Source organism: Limulus polyphemus, unplaced genomic scaffold (genome assembly GCF_000517525.1).
Source record: "Limulus polyphemus unplaced genomic scaffold, Limulus_polyphemus-2.1.2 Scaffold140, whole genome shotgun sequence".
NCBI classification, from domain to species: Eukaryota; Metazoa; Arthropoda; class Merostomata; order Xiphosura; family Limulidae; genus Limulus; species Limulus polyphemus.
Window position 1 is genome coordinate 212,083 of NW_013665750.1, and position 15,559 is coordinate 227,641.

Here is a 15,559-nt window from a genome sequence, read left to right on the forward strand (position 1 = left end):
ACACACACACACACACACACACACACACACACACATATATATATATATATATAATGAAAGGAATTGATAAGACTCACCCCACTCAAAGATGAGTGGATATGTGTAGAATTGCTCTGGGAAGAAGACTATATCCACCTGATACAGCCAGATCGTGCACATAATGAGTGACAACAGTAATGGGAACAGTCTACATTCTGGCCCAAACGATCTCCCACAACAAACAGCGAATGCAAGCAGCCAAAGACTTGGTGATATGATGAAGTTAATGAGAAGAAATGTTGTGGAGACAGCAACCTTCCATGGATAAGTCTGAATACGCCAGCCTAATGAGTTGACAAGTCCAACCAGTTACAGAGGATAGATCATGGGAAACGTAAGGGTTCCAGAGAATAAAAAGAGGCAGTACATACCACCTTACACTAAGGAGTAAATCAAACAATGAAGCCAATCAAGATCAGAACAGGAGTACAGGTGGGAAATGGGTGTGAAAAGCAAACTGTCTTTATGGACAGCATAGGTCTTAGGAAAGAAGAGCTAGTCGGGATATAGGATGACATAAGAGGATGCAGGGAACATGAATGGCAGAAATGTCTGATTGATAATGTCCACAAGCAAGGAGGAGAAGGCAAATAGGTATTGATGAAGAGATGACACATGGAACACGTGGGCAAAGGTTCAAAGAGAGGATGGAAAAGAGCATAAAGGACCCCATTAAGATCCTCATCAGGCGAATCAAAGGAATATGGGGGATGCATGGCTCAAAATGATCAGAAAAGGAGGGAAATGTTAAGGGAAAATAAAACCATATGAAGCTTGGAGAAATGGAAGGTGTCTGACAAGTCTTTGTCAAAAACCAGGTGAAGAATTGGGAAAGATGAGGAATGGAATGGTAGGATGGATAGAAACCATGTCAAAGGTACCAAAGGCAGAAAATAGACCACCTCCTTTGGTAAATGGACATTGGATCAGGAAAAGAAAGATGCACTCATCTCAGTCCCTAGGCTGAGTTAATGGACCTGAAAAAAGCCATGTGCATAGATGGATAGTGGTGATGTCTGAATGAACAATGTCCAACCAAGGTTGATGAAGTAGAGACCAAGACACAAGTGGGCATAAGGTAGGTTGTACAAGTAAAGGTTCAAGCAGTGGGAACCATGGTTGTGCTGGCCAATATGGAGCCACCAATAGAACTAGACAAGGAGTGGTTTGGATTAGGGTTAGAACTCTGGAGAGGAGTCGTATAGGAGGATAAGCATAGATGTGAAGACCCCTCCAATCTTGACTGAACATGTTCATCCCCAGAGTCAGTGGGTGTGGAATGAAAGACCAAAATGAGATAATTTGGTGTATCAGTGGGTGGGAAAGGCATATATGAGGTGTTCCCAGTTGATAACACACCCACTGAAAGACCTATGGATAGAGAGACTATTCTGGGGAGAGAATCATGTTGGGACAAGATAATCAACCTAGAACCAGATTCATGGCACCAGCAACATGGCAAGCAAAGACCGCAGTGTGGTAACTGTGGACCAAGAGAAGAAGATCCAGAATATTAAAGCACAGAGACCAGGAATTGGTCCACCAATGCTTGGTGATATAAATGACCACAGTGGAGTTGTCAGAGTGTAGCATAACCACCCTCACCTGCAGGAGAGGAAGGAAATGGGACAAAGCTCGTCTAATTGCCATAAGCTCAAGAATGGTGATACAGAAAGAAGACTCCTTGATTGACCAGAAGCTGGAAATCTCTCAGAAGATGAGGTAAACACTCCAACTCTCTAAAGATGAGTCAATGAAAAGATGTAAATCAAGATGAGGCAGAGGAAGCGGAACCCTTGATCTAGGAGTTCCATGAAAGGGAACACATAAGAGCCCAACTTATGGGAATGAAATCTTCCAAGGAAGTCCATAACTCCAAAAGAGACAGAACCTTTCGAGCTGTAAGAGAATGTAAGGTGAGGGCCTTGTGAACTGTTTGCTCCATGTCCCAAAGACAAAAAGAAGAAAGCTGGGCCCAATTGAGGTAGGAATGAAGAAAAACTCCAAAGGAATGAGTGGGTGTAATAATAGACTTTCCCATTTCATCAGAAATTCCACCTGTGCTGCTTCTTGTAGGAGCAGAAGAGTGTGGTCTCTAGACTGTGAATGGGAAGAAGCGAGTAGGAGCCACTCATCCACGTGATAATGAGTGCAAAAGATCCATCATGAGAAGATGTTGAACAAGAGTTCGCACCACCCAACAAAACAATTAAAGAGCCAAAGTTAGTCCAAATGGTAGGGCCCTGAACTAAATGCTCAACTTTGAACAATGCATAACTATCGATGATGTGGGCACTGTTTGGTTTCATGTATCAAGAACATACATAAAGGAGCCAATGCAAAGCTCAGCCCTATGAATGAGAAAGAAATGAAAGCATCAGCAATGTAGCAAAGAAAAAAATATTAAGTCCTACACTGACAAAAATTAGGATTATAAGGAACATATTTAATAATAATAAAAAAAAAATCCAAATGGAACAATAAATCAGATGTTACTAGTAGTAATGATATGTAATATATAAACAATCTAAACATACCTAGTGAACAAAGGACTTATGAATATCGAACTGACAAACCATCTAAATTTTCCTATTCCAAAAGTATGGAATAATAACAAACATTCAAACCAGCTAACATTACTGAGAACACAAAGTAATGACCAATATCTAGCTTACAATTTATCTAAGTTAATTTAGATGTGAAAGGAAACATCAGTAAGCCCAACATTGATGATAATTAGGATGATAAGGCACATATTTAACAACGGCAAGAAAAAAATAATTAGTCAGACAGACAAATGAATTAGATGTGACTAGTAGTAATGACATGTAACACACAAACTATCTAAACATTCCTAGTTAAAGTACTTATTAATATCGAACTGAGAGAATCCTTGAAATTTACAGTCTACAAAGTACATAGTATTAACGAATGTGCAGAATGACTAAAATTACCTAGAAAAACAAAGTAATAATCAATATCTAACTTACAATTCATCTAAATTAACTTAGGTGATGAAGGACACAAATATCTAACTTACCAATGCCCAAGCACTGATGACTTGAAATACTTAATTCTCCTATGTGTAAAGAAGGACAAAGCAACACGAAGGGTATTTTGAATTGTGAAATCATACTAAGATCATTTATAATTGGGTAACAAGAAAGAATGCAAAAAAAATTGTTGAAGCAACTGAATGTAAAAACAGTAAAATAAAAATGTTTAAACAAATTTGAAATGGCAAAGAAGCACAAAAAACACACCTGAACAATTCTGTACCAACCAAGAAAGTGAGGATTGAGCAGGAATAACAAAGGGAACTAGATGTACCAATATAGATAGTGAAATACCATTAGTGGAGAGTAGTCACATGATATATACATGTACCAAAATGGCAGAAATTTATGGGATATATAAACTGGTTTGCTGAGCACAAAAATTTTTAGCAATGCTTAGAGGGCAAAAAGAAGATCGAGATAGATTTGCGTGAAAGGAGGTAAGACCATATCAGAAGTATTGGGCTCTAAACCTCATAGAGGTATAAGAGAATCCAACTATGGGGAATGCAGACCTATAGAAAGTCATAGCATGGGATGCCATATGTTGTGTGTGTGTGCATATATATATGGGGGGGGGGGGGGTTGAGGTATACTAGTCTTCAAATGTAATTGGTCCACAAACATCTCATTACAAACCCGGCAAGGGGAGAGAACAAAATATTGGCCCAAAAGTGTATCAAAAGTGAAAATGTGTGCATATAGAGGGCAGTACAAGTCAGGAAAAACTATTCTGTGAGAAGAGGTAAGATACCCAATAGGAAAACTTCTTTTAAACATTTCTTAGCAGGAAAATATAATTTCTTCCAGCGATCAGGTTGAAATAATACATGAACCATAGATTGCCTCAAAATTTATCAGGGATGGTATACAACTGAAGGTATCTCAGATTTTATTCAAAACCACAAAAAGAACATCTTTCTACACATGCTTTTAGAAAATTTCAGTCATATGCTACTGACTTTTAACAACAACTGATTTACTAGATACATGAAAAAGGATAAAAAGAAAATCTCTTTTGTAATATTGATTTATTGGTTTGTTTCGTGTGTTTTATGTATGATCTGTGTGGTTTCTTACATTTTATAATAAAAGTTTATGCAAGATAATATTGGATTTTACTGGTTATTTCAAAAATCACCCCCAATCTTGAAAACAACAAAAACAGTTTTGAGAACATGAAAAATTTGTTTCTTTTTAAAGTTTCTCTACAAACAGAACAAATTTGCATTTGTTAACTCAAAAAATATGTTCTATGTATATGTAATGAAAAATATATCAAAATGTTTTCATTGGTTTAAGTTTGGATAATCATGTGTTAAGCAGTCAAATATCATTTTAAAGCCAATAATTCTAACAGAATAATTTGTTGTTGTTACAACTGTACACTACTAGATAAATATTTATCAAGACTATAAAATTTTCAAGTAAAGGTAGACATAATTCTATCTTAATTATTTTACATAATGAATTTGTATCCTAAATCTTAAAAACAATGAAGGTCCCATTAACATACACTTACCATACATGTTTGAATATCACATACTTTAAGCACAAATTATGCAATTCAACAATATATACAGATTAGGCCTCTTCTATTGTCTTACTGGTCTCAAAGGCTTATTAATTCATCCATGTGTTTTTACAGTATTTTTGTAATTATAGGAGAATACAACTCATATTGGATGATAAATAATTTGTCTTCTTTGTTAATGAATCTTAAAACATATTGTAAGACTTATAACAATATTTTCAAACAAACACTTGGAGGAATGTACAGTACCTTGCATTGATAACACAAATGTGTTGTTATAACATTACAATGAACTCAGTTCACACTATATTATGAAAATCTAAAGTTTGAATTTTCAACAGACTATTTTGTAGTTTATTGGAGTGATTAATTGATTTTGAATAATTGTCTGTAATATTGTTATAAAAACAACTTAACTGCAGATGTTTTTTCTACATTCTTCTTAATTTATCCACTGTGGCTCAAAATCAGAGATATGTAAATATTGCATTTCAGATCTACCTGTGTCTAAATATATTTTACTAGTTTTTACTAAAACATATTATTCATGTATTTCTAAAACTACGATAAATGTCAAATATAATAGAAAGAAAACACTACATACGTCAGATTGAACTTAAAGTTGATTTGCCAAGTAGAATAACCAGGTGGTGTTTCTCCCTGTTCATTTAAAAAGGTGAGTCCAAGCTGAATAATCTTGAGCAAGTCCACATTACACTTTAACAGCTGGTACTGATACTCTGAGGTACTCCGAAATTCTCCTATAGGTCGTGCTACCACACCTGGAAACTCTGTATCCTAAACCATATAGGAACATTAAAATACTTTGTGGTTTAATCAAGATGTTTTTAAATAATTATCTCAAAAATGTGTTTATGAAAATGGGTGAGTACAAATATAAAAATATGAATAATTTTTTTCCAAAAAAGCTTATTTTTAAATTATAATGAAACCAAATATTAAAGAACACATTCAATGAGATGTAAAGAAATGTAAAATTTGAAATAAGCATAAAAAAAATAATAATTAAATTCCTATAGGCTCATTAAAAACTAGTGCCAATAAAGCTTTCATTACACATACACACAGACATATATTAGAAACTTATCATCAACTTCAATGGAGTAACTTCCCAAAATTACAGCTACATACCTTGTCGAATTGAAAAATCGGCATCATACAAGTATGATGTTATACCTGAATATTTATTTTGATGCTTTTTAGTATATTCTACTTATACTTGTGCATATCATGCATACATAATTCATTATTGGAAGTATGTACATCTTTGGGGAAATTAATTTTTTTTTCTTTTTATCTTTAATCATTTTCTACAGCATATTAAATAATAAGTTTGGAGACATCTTGACTGGGTAATAAAAAAAAATTATAAACCAGTTACTCCATAGACACTGTACTATGGAAACTGGGGGTTCTACCTACATGTAGTACTTCAAAATTGGTACCAGATGTAACCACAACCACAACAATTTAATGAAACTCCCATGGAGTTATAAAAAAAAAGTAATTCCCACATATTTAGGTCTACAAAAGCAACAAGAGCCATGTTTTAACCAAATGGAAGATCAGTAACTAAGACCTATAAAAGCAGTATCTGGCATGTTACAAATGGAAGTATTTCATCACAATGGATGAAGCCTACTTAAGTTTACAAAAGTGAATGCAGTATATCATCACCCTAGTGGGTGATATCATATTTAAAAATTATACAGAGCAAGTTGCAAAAACATTTATAAGGAACTAATGGAGGTTGAGACTATAATTATAATTGGAAATTACAAATTTGGATAGTCAAGAAAAATGCTAACATTAATTTTGCAAACTATCAGGCTAATGTGCTGACATAATTACATTACACAGAAAAAGTGTCTTTGTAGAGACGAGTTCCTCCAGACAAAGCATCATGTCTCACATCCAAGTCAGTTCTGCAAGATGTAAACGGAAATGGGAATTCATGTTATACTAGTTGGAGATATCACTTATGGGCTTCTGTGCCCATCGATTTCTCAAATGTGGGCCCTTGGAAATCATTGTCCAGTTGAGAGACTTTGAAAATCATGTAAGGAGAAGGGTGGTGTAATTAACCTCAGTGTTGTAAAAACATTCTGAAGGGGAAACTGTATTGCAGAATAACGGTCCATAACCATGAACATCACAAATAAGACCACAATAAGGCTTTCACTGTAAAACCATCCTTTACAAAAAAAATTTGAACCCACCCTTTTTGATTCCCCTTTTAAACTTTTTGTAAATTTCTGGACTCTGTGGCAACTGATTCCATAGGCCAAGCTCCCTGTTAGAAAAATAAAACTGTCTTAGCCGTGACCTAGCTTGTCTTTTTCCACTTCTTATACTTGTGCTATTGTCTTTAGGTTAAGAGATCTAAACTCATCGCCAGAAGATAATCCTTTCATCTACAGAATTATCCCAATAAACCAGATCAAAAAGTATCTGCTGCTGGCAACCCATCCCTTTAAGGGTAGGTAAGGTCTCTCCCCTTTTTGTTCTTAATCTTCATTACTGCAGATGCTTCCATGGTGTCAGTATATATGCATGCATGTTTATATGTAGATGTGTATATTAGTTGTGATAATTATCATATCTATTCCACAGATATGAGTTGTGAATATTTTTCCTTTCGGTGTCTTTTAATTCATACTGAATACTACTCTTTTCACCTTTCTCAAGCCTTTGCACTCTTTTGTTCTGAATTTCCCCACTTCTTTGTGCTTAATAGATGGTTTTGTTACAAAATCAACTGTTTTCTTTTTTGGGCACGATTCCATAACTGTCACATTTTCCTTATGCAGGTATAATCATCAAAGCATTTCATAATTCAAATGGGTTTGTGTACTTGTGGGTTATTGAGTTACTACACCTTTACAGTCCTAGTCCAATTAAAAAACAATTCTCAATGTATGTTAATGAATTCAGTACCAAAATACAGTTTTGAATGGAAATGTTTATATTATGCATTTTTATATATGCTAATTTCTTGTTTTCTTTTTTAATAATTAAACGTACATTCTATGATCATGTGAATCATTTGAGCTGTACATTCTATTGCATTATAACATTAGCCAAATTGTTGCTAATGCTTCCAGCCAGTTACATGTACAAATGATACTTAATTTCAGTAAAACTACCAGGTCTGAATCTTCTATCTTACTGCTGGGATAAGAAATCTGTAAGTAGGAATACGATGTCCACCTCTCTCTGAATTTCTGGGGTTATCTGACAATAACTTGGCCTATGTACTAGATATAATCCCACAGGGTCCTCAGAAGTGTTCTGTTTCAAGAGTAAATAAAACCCAAATCTTTTTATTTCTTGCTTTAAAGTTCATATGTCATGCTGTGTTGTAGCCTACAGAGTGCATAATTCTTCCCATCATTCATGGCATGCACACATTTTACTGACATCATGACAGTACAAATTGGAATTTTAAGCATCCCTTATGTAACATAATTTTAGTGTCTACTGACTGACAACACACTACTGTATAGTGGTGCAAGTGAGAAAATTATTGCTTTAAACTAATGCACTGCTGAGATTCTTCACAGTAAAATTCAACATGCATCAAACATTATTTATACAATAATTTGCATTGAACTTATTACTTTAGTCAGCAAATCTATTTTAATAAATAATACATATAGCACATTTCAATGAGCACTTTGCTTTAATAATGTTGAAGTCTTGTATCCTCTTCACTTTCTATCAATTTAAAGCCATGGATCCAAGCATGGCTGAAAAAGGCACTGTTCATTTGAGGCTGTTATTAAGTTACAAATCTACTAGAGGAGGTCTATCAGTGCAAGTTATTCCTAATGTTACAGTGATAGATAGGAGAGAAGACAGTTAATCAATACCACCCACAACCAATTCATGGGCTACTCAAATTGAACAGTGGAATTTGAGCATCACTCTAATAATTCAACCATGGTCACAAAGATTGTAGCATAATCTTTTGTGACAGTAACAGGGTGTGAATAACAGATCCACAGTCCAGCACACAAACAACTGGGCTGTACTATACCCTCTTTTGAGGCATTATGCAAGAATGTTTTTAAATGATCTCTTGCAGTTTAAGTGTTTTGGTGAGTAAGTGCTCATCATTTAATAAATTCTACTAGAAGAGTGGCTAAAAATCTTGAATATAAATTACAAGCAAACCAGAAAAACACCTCTATGACCACTGTGCTGGGTATCCTTGAAGTCTGTGGCATTTTCAGCCCTTATCTCAAGAACACCTGACAGGATTGAGTCTGCTTAGTGAATTACTAATTAGTGAAACAGAACTGTCATATGTAAAGCTTCATGTACCATGCCTATCACATTATTTGGTCAAAGTAGTTACTATTTATAGGGTTCTAGTTAACCTGAGCTCCTGTGCCCCGTATGCATGAGAATTTGTTGGGATGTACAAGATTTGAAACTCTGCTAAATGCCCCATATGCAAGGCAAGCACAAGTACTTTGCTTCAAACTTTGTACCATAACAAACTAAACAGCATAAAGCTTGCAACAGCTGTCCACAATCAATTTCTAACAGGTTTCACCAATGATAATAAATTGGATGAAAATAAAGCCACATGATGATTTACCCTTTCACCTCGGGTAGATCAAATTGTGCATGCCATAACCTTTCATAGAGTTGCATTCAAAATCTAATTAAACTACTTTATTATCAACATATATATGAATAAACTCTGAATCAGAACATAGATAACAAATCTAAGTTTATTATTATTTAAATTTCAAGTGCTTAATTTTATACGGAAACATATACAAATCTCAATCTCCCCTAGTATGAGAACTGTGATATTTGTTATCTATGCCTCCAATCTTCTCTAATTTTTCACCACCCCTCCAAGAAGTACAAATTTTAATGTAAATTACTTATTATAATGTTTTAGTCACTCACACAAAGCATAATTTACATAGCATTCAACCTTATTTAGTTACAGAGCACTAATATAGAAAATCAGACCCCTCTTGCCACACCCACCTGTCACATTCTGTCTTTCAGAACTTGCCAATAGCTCTCTCTGACATTTAAGACTATATTATTTAAAACCAATAGAAAGCCAAAGTTTTTCTATATCAAATGATGTATTATATTACATTTTTGTCTTTTTAGAGAAATGGCTATTTTCCTTCCAGTTCAAACTTTATTCCAATGGGAAACACATTGATGAGCCTAGCTGAATTTTTAACTGCTTTTGTCACACAGTTAGAGAGCCAGAAAAATTGTGATAGTTATGGAACATTGTTTCTTTCTGCATGTTATTATTCTGTGCTTGTTGGTGCATTATTTAATTAAATAGAAATTATTTAATGCAGTAGTAGAAATAGTATAACAAAAAAAGTTGGATTAAATTTCATCAATAGTTAAGAGAAAAAAACCAAAAATCAGGTGATTTATTTCTCGTTATTTTATGTGTATTCTTTATTTATTGTTATAAAAGTAACTAAAAGTTCCCATTCATGGATACCTGCATTATGTAATTCAGTACCGTAATGTGAGCTGTACTTTCGCTACGCGTTTTGCAAATTATATGGCACAAATAGCACTTACAAATGGTTCAAATGGCAATAAAACAGTAAAATTCAAGTATAAGTGGACGTATACTGTTACAAACTTTAAGCTACTAAGGATAAACAATTATGGTTTTCTGATACAATTTGCAGGCATTCCAGAAAGAAAATAGGGGAAATTGATAATGACTTCCTAATTTTTTTATTGCGGTTACGAGTTCGGTGAAATCATCCGACCTTATGTAGCATTAGGGTAAAGAAAATAACAGATAAAATATAAAGTTCTTCTGAAAAAAAAAACACCTTTGATATTTATTTAAGAGGTCATAAGGGCAATGCAGATGATATTTGAAAATTTTCAGATGAAGTAAAGTATTTTTAATCTTATCATGAAAAATTACTTTGCACTCGTGAAGGGAAATAACATGCAGTGTACATTATAAGTGCTTTTTTTGTTAGTTTATTAAATTCTACCTATTGGATTTTTGAAAAAAAAAAAAAAATTGAGAATCTGGGACCCTTCAATGTGGGACCCTATGAGAAGGCTGTATTTAAGTAAATTAATGCTGTACATTAAGTCTAATATTATAGTTAACTACAATACATATTAAGTTAAATAAATACATAAAACCCATTCTATTTAGTATGTTGCAAGTTCCCGTACATGGGTAAGCATCAAGTACAGCAGTATTGAAGAAGGGGGTCATTGAATAACTTCTTATTTGTTTATTCATTTTAGTATGTTTGTGGCTGTGACTTTAAAAATCCAATTTGTAACCAATGGCACTTGAAAACATTTGATAGAGGCATAAACCAAAACTTTTGGTTCAATAAACCAATTTTTTTCTTAAGTTGTTTGTTACCTTTCTCTAAAATGGTTTCAATCCCTTAAATAGCACTGAAAATTTTAAAACTGATAACAAAAAAATAGATGCAAGTCTTCTACAAGTTGTTTCTCAAAGTCAAGTTCAGGGCATTGTTGTCAGTGGGAACTGAATATTTTTTGAGCTATTTGTAATTAAATTAAAATTGTGTAAAATTTTTGGAAGTAGTGTACTCTAGAAACTGATAAGTTTTTTTTTGTTGTCAGACATTTATCAATAGCACTCAGGTTTAGGTGTAGACAGCATGCATGAGTGCAAACAGGTGAAAAATGGAGTACTACTAATACTTATTTTTTATGTATATTATAACATAGTTTTCTCTATAAACTTAATGATATTTAGTTAAAATACTCTAATGATTATTCAAATAAAATACAAAAAGTTTAAGTTGAAAAAACGAGTTCAAAATCTTCAATGAAATGTTAAACCTAAAGATTCACACATAGGCTAAACATACTATGTGACAGTTTTCCTCAACCATATTCTAGTAAAATGGAAAACAGAAGAGGGGGGGGGGGATTGAAGAAAACAAATAATAACTGATGATAATATTGGGAAACAGATCATTTATTGTTCTCTTAAGAATCAAATAACTGTTTCATGTTTATCTATAAATTTGACAGACTTAGCCTGAAAACAATTATTAACTTTTGCTGCAAATCTCGTTTCTGATCTCATTGCCATAACTACTTTACTAAATTTTTTATTCCCAATTTTTCAAGCTCCTTCACCACTGTGTAAGTTTATCTTAAACTAACTTTAACAAAGATCTTTAGAGCTTCCCTACACATCCTAAGTAAGACACAATAACAACATGCATATTTACATTAACCTATCAAATAGATTATGCACATCATGTCTGTATCCAAAGAAAGAATGCAAGCCATAATTTATTATTATGATCAACCTGCAACTATTTATTTAAAGCAATGTACAATTAATATTTAAATGTGGTTGATACCATGATACAAATAACTTGAGTCAGACATAAAGCTGAAAGTGTTACTGATTATCCTTCAGATTCATTTAGGTATTAAATGACTGATGGAAAATTACTGTTACAGCTTTTATAGTATACAATGTAAAATATCTTTAATGTTAAAAGAACTCCATGGTTTCCCATTTTAGGGAATGATTTCAGTGAATGAGTGCAATTCTTAAATCAAATATGTTGATCAGCTGTCCAAATAGTGGCATCACAATTGTGTCATTATCCACCAAGGTCTAGTGTACATTTCCAGTTGACTGAAGAAAATACACAAATTCCTCAATTATCAATGTTTTTTGCTCAATCACTGTTCATGTAATGAAACCTTTGTGGGTCATCACTTCATGGGTCATGAAGATACTGTGTTGGCTAATACTGCAACTCCCCCACATAATTTATTACTTAAATTGGCTTGATGAATGAATAAAAAAATGGCACATTTGTAACTTTGTGGAGGGCAACTGACCAATTTTCATGAGTTGTCACTGGCACACCATCAGAATGTACTCAAATAGGTAATAATCAACAAACAAGCACACTTTCATTTGGAAGATGTGGTACAGTGCCCAAGTTACTGTTACTTAAGTGCAATTTTAGAGACTGGTTTCAACCTTACTTTAAAAAGGTGCAAGCCATTAGTTTACAACACAGGCACCAACTTTTACTTTTCTGGAAGGGGGAGGGAAGGTTAGGGTTACAACTGGGTCCTATAATTCTTGAAAACTTGGAATCATGACAGGTTCTTAAATTTGCTATCAAAGTGAAAGTCATTAATGTGTAAAATAAGTATTAAATTTCTTTCACAGAGTTTCTTTATTACTAGGAGATATCATTAAATTTGAGAGGCTGACTTTGTGATTGGGCCCAAAAAGTTGCATAATTTGATTCCTACAGTTCTTATGATGTTTTTTTGTTTTTTAGTGTCATCTTACATCTGTGTCTGCCTCTCCAGGTATTGATGTTAGGATACGTAAATTAATTTGTGAAAGCTTGAATGTGTGCTTTCCCTTAGAAAGGTCATCTTACTTTGCCCTTCTCATACAAATAATAATTGAAAATAAATAATATATATATACCACACACACACACACACACTTAGGTAGTTTTAAACATATACGGCAAATGGTATTATCTAGTACCTGCCACTGTTTTCTTCACTCAAAAGTCAACCAAAACTTACTCTCACTTATGTGGTTTCCCCTTACACAAGACATAAGTCAACTTAGTACTAGAACTATTTTACATAAATGAAGACTACACAATGGTTTCTTTCTCCTTCCACTTTCAAGTGTAATATTGCCCCACATCATTGCAATGATGTGACCACTTGGATGTTTCCCCGTTTTTTTTTGTTTTTTTTATCTGTACTCTGAGTTATATAACTCACTTTTTTTCTATGGATTATAAGTGTAACTATCTGGCTAATTTTCTTTGTCTTTCTTTTTTTAATCTTTCTTTGTTACATGGTTCTCCTTTTCCAAAAAATCTCCGATTTCATTATGGGGATTCTTGCATTCTGATATGAAATTGCTTAAACAATACGCAGAAGAAGGAAAAATCTGATCTACCTAAATAATTATTTCTCACATCACAAATATACTATTTTCTATTCACATTTTTTTTTTAAATCTAGAATCTTATTTAGTGGAATAAAATATCTAAATGGGCAGGTAAATATGATTGTAAATGTTGTAATAAAGAAGGAACAGTCCTTTTTATCATCAATATAACAAAACCTATTACATCCAGTAACATACAAAAACATCACCAACAAATCTACTTGTGTATATTTTGTTACTACTAAAGATATGTTTGACAAATTTCCACCACAAAAATATTTTTCACTTATGTCCACAAGTATGTACGAAACTTTTAAGCATGATAAAATACAGACAACTTATGTTAAATGTAGGTAGTTCTACGGTAAGTATTCCTCTGAAATACATTTTCAGGTAAGGAAAATATTAACTTCAGAAATGCCACTCACCTCCTCACAGAAAGGGAAAAATCATGGAATGATACCCACAGGGGAGGTGAAGCTAGTGGGTCATCACTTACTGGGAGACCACATTCATCTCAAGTAGGGAATACTCTTTGCCCAATGGAGATGGAAGAGCAAAAGGTAAAATCAAAAGAATCTCCTGCATGGTGCTAAATTGTTGCACATGGAGAGTGTGATTAAAGATGCATTGCAGAGTCACTTAAAAAGTTTTATATAGTGTCAAAGAGCCAGAATGGTTTCACTAAGAGAAAGTTATTATTTTCCTACATTTAAAAAAAAGTATTTCCAAACATACTTACCTCTGCTGACACTAATTTCTCGATCTTCATCTTTGCCATCTAACATTGTGTTCGCTCGCTCCAGACTTTATATACCCCACTCGACTGCCCTCGGCAATAACTAATTTGCAAAACTTTACGCCAACCCTAACATACCCTCTATGCAGGTACTGTATATAAACACTGTATGCAGACAATAAAATCACTTTTTCGAGACTTACCACATTCCAGTCACTAACACCAGCTCTTAGTGGGGAGGAAGGAAGGGAAAGTGTCAGTGGAGGTAAACATGTTTGGAAATGTATTTTTAGTTTAGGAAAATGATAACTTCCAAAACACACACTAACAGGTAGAATCCCATATTGAGAAAGCGGCGGGGCCAGTGAGGACAGAGATCATACAGAAAGCATCTGCAGAGAACAAATATGTACCATGAGAAATGGTATCAAAATGGAGAACACTGCACAACATCCAGAACAGGTGTGCTCTTCACCCAGAACTACAGAAAATTGAAAAGGGTGGAATATATTACAAGTATGATGGTCCAGCCCCAACAAAACAGCCGAGGTTCCACAACTTGGGTTTGATTTAAGAGGTTATGGTACCCATATCCCACATTGGTGGTCAAAGCAGTTGGACCGCAGAATGATCTATTATTAAAGGACAAAGGTTGATATTACCTGATCTTTATCAGGATAGAAGAACCAGCAGAAAGACAGTTTGTAAAACACTGGTCATAGATTTTCAAAGACAAAGCAGGCTCAGCAAAAGGTATGAAAGCAGGAGGCCAAAAGTCTTGGGTCTGAAATGAACTAATGAACCATCATCATGATGTTCAAAGATGGTAGCACTGCTTATTGTCTGAGGAGCTTCATTTGCCACTGAAAGAAAATAAGACACCTCCTACAAAGGAGAGTCTATAACTTGGAGGGTTTCAGAAACACGGACATGAAAAATTGTATTCCGTAAAATCCCTCAAACTGAATTTAAGGAAAGTAGTAATAAGTTTATTATAATTGTTTTTAAAAGTAAGTCTGATGTATCTAGAGTACTTAGTCCATTATATCTGTATTGGTGAAAACTGCCATTAAGTATCAAAACCAGAACACTGGGTTAATAATAATGAGGAATCATACCACACTCATAAACACGTCCTAAAATATCATAATTTCATTAACAGAAAAAAAATCTAATTAATGCAAAAAAAAAAAAAAAAA

General features: G+C 33.8%; 1 protein-coding gene across 7 annotated transcripts in view; it reads right to left on the reverse strand.

Moving 5' to 3' along the window:
• LOC106474632 (CCR4-NOT transcription complex subunit 7-like) overlaps positions 1 to 15,559 on the reverse strand; it is a 42,943-nt gene that overhangs the window by 23,087 nt on the left and 4,297 nt on the right. For all 7 annotated transcript variants that reach the window (XM_022379887.1, XM_022379892.1, XM_013935348.2 and 4 more), the window contains exon 3: positions 5,234 to 5,427. In XM_022379887.1, the coding sequence (XP_022235595.1) occupies positions 5,234 to 5,427 (194 nt within the window). The remainder of the gene's footprint in view (positions 1 to 5,233; positions 5,428 to 15,559) is intronic.